Source organism: Ailuropoda melanoleuca, chromosome 8 (assembly GCF_002007445.2).
Source record: "Ailuropoda melanoleuca isolate Jingjing chromosome 8, ASM200744v2, whole genome shotgun sequence".
Lineage (NCBI taxonomy): Eukaryota > Metazoa > Chordata > Mammalia > Carnivora > Ursidae > Ailuropoda > Ailuropoda melanoleuca.
Window position 1 is genome coordinate 59,218,878 of NC_048225.1, and position 8,833 is coordinate 59,227,710.

At 37.6% G+C, this 8,833-nt stretch overlaps 1 protein-coding gene across 1 annotated transcript; it reads right to left on the minus strand.

Moving 5' to 3' along the window:
* Nucleotides 1-4,956: 4,956 nt before the first annotated feature.
* LOC100480970 (olfactory receptor 226) lies at nt 4,957-5,940 on the minus strand. The gene has a single exon (XM_002931221.2). It carries the CDS (start codon nt 5,938-5,940, stop codon nt 4,957-4,959), a length of 984 nt encoding a protein of 327 aa, XP_002931267.2.
* Between the last annotated feature and the right edge of the window lie 2,893 nt (nt 5,941-8,833).

The window sequence follows — 8,833 nt, forward strand, 5'->3', positions numbered from 1 at the left end:
TGGAAGTAGTGTGAGGGGAAATAATTTTGGTTCAGCAGTCAGAAGATCCAGTTCCTAATTTAAGTTCTACCATTTTTAAGAACTTTGACCTTATAAAATTGTCTTTATTCCTCAGTTTACTCACCCATAAGATGGGATAACAATAATTCACTTGTTAACATCATATCATTAATGTTAGTTTCAAAAGTAATATGCATCTGAAAGCAATTCATATACTGAGGGAGAGGGAGAACCAGGCTTCCTGCTGAGCAAGGAGCTGATGCAGAGCTGCTAAATGTAAAGCAAGAACTATTTGTCAAATATACTCCAACTCTCTCTTATCAATCAGCAAAATAAAACAGCATCATTATATGGCTTTCATGAGACTGAAAAATCCAGGAAAATTTGAAAAAGAGGTTTTCAACATAGCACATAAAAGCCAAATGTTTGCTGTACATATTGCCATAAGCAAAAAGGGACAGCTTACTTTTTTTTATTATAATAATATTTTTTATCATATTATGTTAGTCACCATATAGTACATCCCTGGTTTTTTATGTAAAGTTCCATGATTCATTAGTTGTGTATAACACCCTGCGCCATGCAATACGTGCCCTCCTTACTACCCATCACCAACCAGCCTATCCCATTGCCCCACCCCCCTCCCCTCTGAAGCCCTCAGTTTGTTTCTCAGAGTCCATAGTTTACTTTTAGTATTATGAAGTCACTGAAATCAGTCAAGGTCTATTAAATTATTTTCTTTTAAATAAAATTTTTATTTTAGGATAATATTAGTTTTACAGAAAAGTTTTAAAGATAGTAAAGAGAGTTCTCATATTCTCCTCTTCCAGTTTTGGTTTCCCCTAATATTATCATATTTTATTGCCCTGTACACTTTCAAAAGTGAGAAACCAAAACTGGTATATTATTGTTAACTAAATTCCAGGTTTTATTTAGATTTTACCAGTTTTTCCTTATCCTTTTTATGTCACAGGATCCACTCTAACATATCATATTCCATTTAAGTATTTTGTCTCTTAAGTCCTCTCTGATAGTTTCTCAGTCTTTACTTATGCTTATACTTATAAGGGCTTTTTAAGCAAAATAGGGGTTTCAGTACTGTGGAAGAACTCTTATTTCTAAAATGCTCTTTTTCAGAAAGATTTTTGGATATTTTCTGACTCTGTTTAATGTGAAATGTTAGCAAATTATAAAAGGATTGGATTATAACGTTTGACTAAAAAAAATCACAATCTAAAATTCATCTGCACAAGGTTGTATTGGGCAAGAAATTAAAATAAAGACCAAAAGGGGGGGGGCAAAAAGACCAAAAGGAAAACAGACCATACTGTGAAAACACTTGAAAGGCAGAGTAAGAAACTTGAAGTTTATGAAAGTTGACGGGAACCAGTAGATATTTTTGAACATGGAAGTCCTCTATGTTGATCCTCACTTGTTCTGTAGATGTGAGTTACCTCTGGCCACTCTGAGTATCTCTCCCACCTGAAAGACCCAGTCTGGATCATTACTGTTATCGCCTGTAATGTTGAAGAATACTGGAGACTTCCCCAGACACTGCTCCGGCAAAAGAGAATTATAAAAGAATCATATTATCTATGCAATATTTTTAAAGAATGGCAGACTATAAAGATGGTCTGAAACAAACAAGATCAAATGTAACAGGGATAAAATAAAGTCCTCTATGTAAGTTGGCAGCAGAATTAATCAATGGAGAATGAGGAGTACTTCATCTGACAATTAATAGTTTACTTGAAAACTCTTAGGTTTTGTGACATCAAATTCAATATGAGCTATGAGGGTCACCACACAACTATGAAAATACAGTCCAAGTCAAGAGAAGTTTTGATCTTGCTATAATTCACATGGACTCAAGCATCTTTTCATTCATTGTTATAGAGAAATGAATATATGCAGGAAACTGTGTTAAAGACTTTTCCTATACCTGAAATAATTGGTTTTTTTATTTTTATAATAATTTTTTATTATATTATGTTAGTCACCATACAGTACACCCCTAGTTTTTGATGTAAAGTTCCATGATTCGTTACTTGAGTATAACAACCCAGTGCACCATGCAATAAATTTTGAATTCAGAATTAGAGGTGGTTCTTAAAACAAGAAAATAATGCATCTTACTATAAAAAGCTTGGACAATAAAGAAGAGCACAATGAAGGAAATCAACATCATGTTTTTACTTCCTATTAACTGGAACTAACCTATAAGGGGGTTCATATAATAGCTACAACAATAATGCCCAGAGGATAACACTCCAATCCCAGATTGTAACCCCATTTCAGGAATTCATTCGATGGAGATAGTTGGGAGATGTGCCTTAGATGAACTTTTATCTAGTCATTATAAATATAAATTATAATATAAATTATAATAACAAAATATAAAAAATAAACTATAATAAAAATACTCATAAGGTTATGTAATTGTTTTGGCACAAAAAGATATGAATATTATATTAGAATTTTAATAAGTAGCAACAAGCACATAATGCTTGATTTCCTTGCTAGTAGCCTTTCATACTTTATTAAGCAGCGTTAAACTATGAAAAGACAGGCTGCAGCAACCGAAGTCTCCCACATCTGGAGAGAGAAGCTACATGAAGGCTGTTGTCCTCAGGATTCTAGGTCTTGGGTAATTGTAGGGAGCTATATTTCTAAAAATCATACTGCTATACCCTGTCACTATCTCTCCATTCAGACAAATAAGGTTGTGTATTTTATTGGGTAAGAAATATTTATTTAAAAAATATGTTGGTAACAATATCTTTGCCGCAGATTGCAATTTATAAGAGTAAGGGCTACATTGCATAGTTACAGCTAACATTTCAGTTAATTTCCTTCTAGTCTAATTTAAACAAATCAGTAAGAGTGATATTTTTTCTTTTTTTGAGATAGTCAGATTTTAGATATGTTTTTGCAGGTAGAACCAGCATCTGCTTTACGGATATAACATCTGTGCTATCTCACAATATTCTTTGTTCAGAAAAGCACATGCTTTGGGGTGCCTGGGTGGCTTAGTTGGTTATGTGTACAACTCTTGATCTAACCTCAGGTCTTGACCTCAGGGTCGTGAGTTCAAGCCAGTGACGCTAGGCATGGTGTCTACTTTAAAAAAATTTTTTTTAAAAGCCTGTGCTTAGGTTTATGCTGGGCTGTTATAAGCTTTTTTTTTTTTTTAAGATTTTATTTATTTATCTGAAAGAGAGAGCACAAGCACAGGGAGCGGCAGGCAGAGGGAGTGGGAGAAGTAGGCTCCCTGCTGAGCAAGGAACCCAATGCAGGGCTTGATCCCAGGACCCTGGGATCATGACCTGAACCAAAGGCAGATGCTTAACCGACTGAGCCACCCAGGCGTCCCTGTCATAAGCTTTTTAAAATTAATTTTTTAATTTTTAAAAAAGATTTTATTTATTTGAGAGATAGCAAGCTAGGGAGAGAGAGGGAGAGCACAAGCAGGGGAAAGGGCAGAGGGAGAACCAGACTCCCTTCTGAGCAGTGAGCTAGATGTGGGGCTTGATCCCAGGACCCTGAGATCATGACCTGAGTTGAAGGCTGACGCTTAACCAACTGAGCCACCCAGGGGCCCTTTAAATTAAATTAAAAAACTCTAGTACAGTTGACGTACAATGGTACATGAGTTGACATACAATGGTACATAGTAATTCGACTTCTCTATATGTTATGCTACATTCACAAGTGTAGCTACAGTCAGTCTCAGTACATTACTATTACAATATCATCAACTGTATTCCCTATGCTGTGTTTTTTATTCCCGTGACATTCATTCTGTAAATGAAAGCCTGTATCTCCCACTCCTCTTCACCCATTTTGTCCATCCTAGACCTTCCTCCCCTTTGGCAACCCTCAGTTTGTTCTCTGTACTTATAGGTCTAATTCTGTTTTTTGTTTATTTATTCATTTGGTTTTTTAGATTCCACTATGAGTGAAATCATATGGTATTTTTCTTCCTTAATCTGCCTTATTTCACTTAGTGTAATGCCCTCTAGGTCCATCCATATTGCTGCAAATGGTACATCTCATCCGTTTTTACAGCTGAGTAATATTTCAGTGTGTGTGTGTAAATCTATATCATATCTTTCTTATCCATTTTAAGGCTGATACTTTTGATGCTGTTACATAACCTAATATTTGCATTTATTATATTAGGAATATTTTATCTGTTATTAGCTCTGTGTTATTTTAAGACCTACATAGGATTCCATTTAATATATGAACTATAAGTTTATGGAGACAGATGATTAAATAAAGAACTGCACTCAGTCACTAACTCCACTAACCTAGGTAAATAAGGAAATGAACCTAGAAGTCTCTATAGTCCAGGATGTGATATGTTGCCAACAAAAAATTCTGTTTCCTGTCTGCTTGCCTTGTAATTCATACTAGAATAATCACCTGGGTCCCTGCTACTCATAGGTTACAGTCAGTGGCTTGTGGCTAGAAGAGATCTCACCAGAAGTACCCTAATGCTATTCCATAATGAAGCCTGTGCTTCCTTGAATGGCTTCCTCCTTCTGCTTTCCTTTTCTACATTTTCGGCTTCAGAATTAAAACAAAGAGCAAATCCAGGAAAGGCCATTTAGAGAGATAATAGTTCTGCATTTGTTTGCTTATTTAAATATTGAAGTGCAATCAGTCTTCTGCTCAGAGTCAATCCTTTCTGCCCCACCAGGATGCACGACTGATGAACCTGTTCTATGTAAATTACAATAGAGCAGATAACATGGGAACTTCTAGCATGTATTTACAGTAAATGTATTTACAGTGCTGTCTAGAAATCCAGCTGCCAGTTTACAATCCATCCCTCTTCTTTCTCCTGGATTAGTTCCTTGATGGTGCTTTTGAACCCTAGTCCCTAATGTAGGCCATAAGAGCTCCTCCAGACTTCACAGAAGATATAGATCCCAAGCTTAAGAGCACTTTCTACCCATCTCTGCTAGCTTTCCCATGCTTAGCATCTTGGCCCTGGAATAGGTGCAGGGTACGGCGTAGGGCTCTCTTGACCTCTTGATTGCGCAAGCAGTAAATGATAGGGTTAAGCAATGGTACAATGACAGCATAGAGTACAGAAACTAGCTTGTTGGTGTCAAAAGCTGAGAGTGCCTTTGGCCGGGCATAGATGAAGATACTGGCCGCGTAGAAGATGATCACAACAGTGAGATGAGAGGCACAGGTGGAAAAGGCTTTATGGCACCCAGCAGCTGAAGGAATGCGCACCAGAGCACCAGTGATGGCCATGTAGGAGGCCCCAGTGACAGAAAGTGGCCCCAGCAGGATAAAAATGGCCAGAACAAAGTCTGTAAGCTCTGCTATTGACATGTCAGTGCATGAAAGATTGAGCAATGGGGAGACATCACAGAAAAAGTGGTTGATGATGTTGGGTCCACAGTAAGAGAGGCGAGAAATGAGAAAAACCTTGACCATGGAGATGCCGAAACCTCCAGCCCAGGAGCCAGCTGCCAGCTGCACACACAGCCGACCACTGACAATGACAGCATAGTGGAGAGGATGGCAGATGGCCACATAACGATCGTAGGCCATAACAGCAAGAAGGACACACTCAGTGCAGCCCAGTCCCAAGAAAAAGTAGAGCTGTGTCATGCAGCCCTCAAAGGAAATTAGCTGTCCATGGCTCTGTTTGGACCCAACAAAGCCAGCTAACATTTTGGGAATAGTGATGGTAACATACCAGATCTCCAAGAAGGACATATTAGCCAGAAAGAAGTACATGGGTTTGTGAAGGGTGGGGTGATTCCTAATTGCCATAATGATGAGGGTATTTTCAGTCAGCACCAACACATAGGCCAGCAGAGAAAGGGCAAATAAAAGTGCCTGCACTGGTGCAGGAGCTGGGAAGCCCAGCAACACAAACTCACTTACCCTTCCACTCTGGTTCTTCTGCTCCATTGCGTCGGTCTTGCCCACCGCTCTTTAGGAGAGAGAAGAGAGGATCTTCAGGAGCCAACAGCAAGAACCCAGCCTTACTCTTGGTGGGTTTATATTGACAGAATATATGTAATGCATGTAATTCATCGTTGAACTGAGGCCATCAGTTTCTTCTGTAGTCTTGAAATGAGCTGAGACAAAAGTGGACAAAAATAAACTGTTTCATATTGATGATAGGATAAAAATCTGTTATGGCCCTTGGAAAGCATATACTGATAAACTCTTGTAAAAGTGATACTAGTTGGTCCCTGAAGAACATAGATCAAACCCAAAAATAGTAAGAGAGTCTAGGCTGCCCTAAAGTGAGTGTTGTTTGTAAGCTAGATTGTGACTCTGTTTTGAGGAAGTAAGTTACATAGTGGAGGAATAACAATAATGTATAACACAATTGAGTATTTCCTAGGCATTGATAGTGTGTGCACTGTTTTAAAATATTTGCGGACATTAATTCACTTAATCTTCAGAAGAACCCTGTGAGTTAGTACTATTATTAACCCCACTTAACACCTAAGAAAACTGAGGCATAAAGAGATTAAGTAACTTGTTCCGGGTCACACGGATAGTAAGAAATGGAACCAGGAAGTCAGGACCTCAGAGCTTCAAAATTATTCAGGCAACACAAAGAAGGGATTGTAAACTACATCCTGGATTTACATCTAAGGGAGAGAATCTTTAGAGCTCAGCTACAGAAACGACTCCATACTACAAGAAAGAGGGAACAAAGTAGAACCCAAGAAAGTCATAGCATCTATAGAAAGAAAATTCTACATAACTGAGCACTTAAGAGGAGGACTTGGGATCCACCTAGAAATTATATCAGGAAGTGGATCTGGATGGTGGAAGAACTGAGAATCCCATCAGTTCTGAAAGTTGTGCTCCCTTGGAATGAGTAGAACACCTTCCTTTAGTATTGTTAAAAATTAAACTGAGGCATGTTAAAATTTTCAAGCGTTTAATTGAGCAACATTGATTTAAATTGGGCAGCACCATGGGGTGCCTGGGTGGCTCAGTCATTAAGCGGCTGATTCCAGAGTCCTGAAATCGAGCCCCACATCAGGCTCCTCCCTGGGAGCCTGCTTCTTCCTCTCCCACTCCCCCTGCTTGTGTTCCTTCTCTCGCTGGCTGTCTCTCTCTCTCTGTCAAATAAATAACTAAAATCTTTAGAAATAAATAAATAAATAAATTGGGCAGCACCAAACTGAAAGTGGTAAAGTGTGCTGTACTGACAGAAGCTAGTGGAAAGGCTTTTATAGAGCAGACAAAAGCAAAGCAAAGGCATTATTTGATTGGCTACATTTTAAGGGGTTGCCTTATTTGGGAAAGTTGTGATTGGTTATTCTTAAATTTTGTTTTCTTGGTTATGGGCACATTTACAATTGACTGTAGCTTAAGTTTTGGTTTGCTTAAGCAGGCAACTAAGGCAAGAGAGCCATCTCAATCTAAAGGCTTCCTTCTAAAAAATATTTTGCCAATAACAAGACCAGTATAAAAGCATGCATGGAGTAGAGGACTGTCTTTGTTTACTTTGGTATTGAAAATAAAATTTGCCCTTTCAAAACTTCAAGCCTCTTCTGGAATTGATGTGAAACAGAAGAGGACATAGTCACATGCGAGTTGGTGCAAAGAAAGGGTTACTGTCTCCCTAGTGTCTCTATACGGTCATAGCATTGGAAGGGAGTCTGGAGATTAGAAAAGAGAATAGGAGAGAATCAGCCAAACACCAGGGTTCTATTTCCCCTCAGGAGTTTCCTTACTCTTTAGTCTCAGGCCTGTTCCTCTGAGCTTAGCAGGGGCAGAATGTGCTCACATATCAAACTTTTAACTTGCTAATGATTTTTTCTAGCTTTATTGAGATATAATTGACATATAACATTGTATAAGGTATACTACGTGACAATTTGATACAAGTATATATTGTGAAATATTTACCACAATTACCATTTGTTGTTGTTATGATGGGAACACTAAAGCTCTACTCTCAGAGCAACCTTCAAGTAAACAATACAGTATTGTTAATTATAGTCACCATGCTATACATTGAATCTCCAGAATTTATTCATCTTATAACTGAAAGTTTGCACCCATTGACCAACATCTCCCCATTTCCTCCACTTCCTAGCCCCTGGCAACCACCATTATAACTCTATTCTGTTTCTTTTTTTATTATTATTATTTTCAGTTAGCCAACATATAGCACATCGTTAGTTTTTGATGTAGTGTTCAACGATTCATTAGTTGCACATAGCACCCAGCGCTCTGTTTCTATGAATAGCCAAGATACTGAAACAACCTAAGTCAACAATGGATGAGTGGATAAAGAAAATGTGATATATATAGATACATGTATATCTTGATGTATAGGTATATACATCCATACATGTATATAATATACATGTAAAATATGATATATATAATACACATATATATGATTATGTATAATGCAATATCATTCAGTCATAGAAAAGAAGGAAATCCTGACATGTGACTATAGGGATGGACCTTGAGGGTATTATGATAAGTGAAATAAGCAAGACAGAAAAAGACAAATACTGTATGCCTCACTTATATATGGACTCTAAAAATATCAAATCTGCTGATGATTTTATACCTAAGNAGTTTCTCTTCGTTTTATGATTTGCCATCAGTATGTGACCATTATTAAGTACCTGAGCCCCTTGCATTTCTCTCAGTACTAAAGTACTTTATTTTTTTTAATAATAATTTTTTATTATGTTATGTTAGTCACCATACAGTACTTAGTTTTTGATGTAAAGTTCCGTGATTCATTACTTGTGTATAACACCCAGTGCACCATGCAATATGTGTCCTCCTTAATACCCATCACTGGCCTATC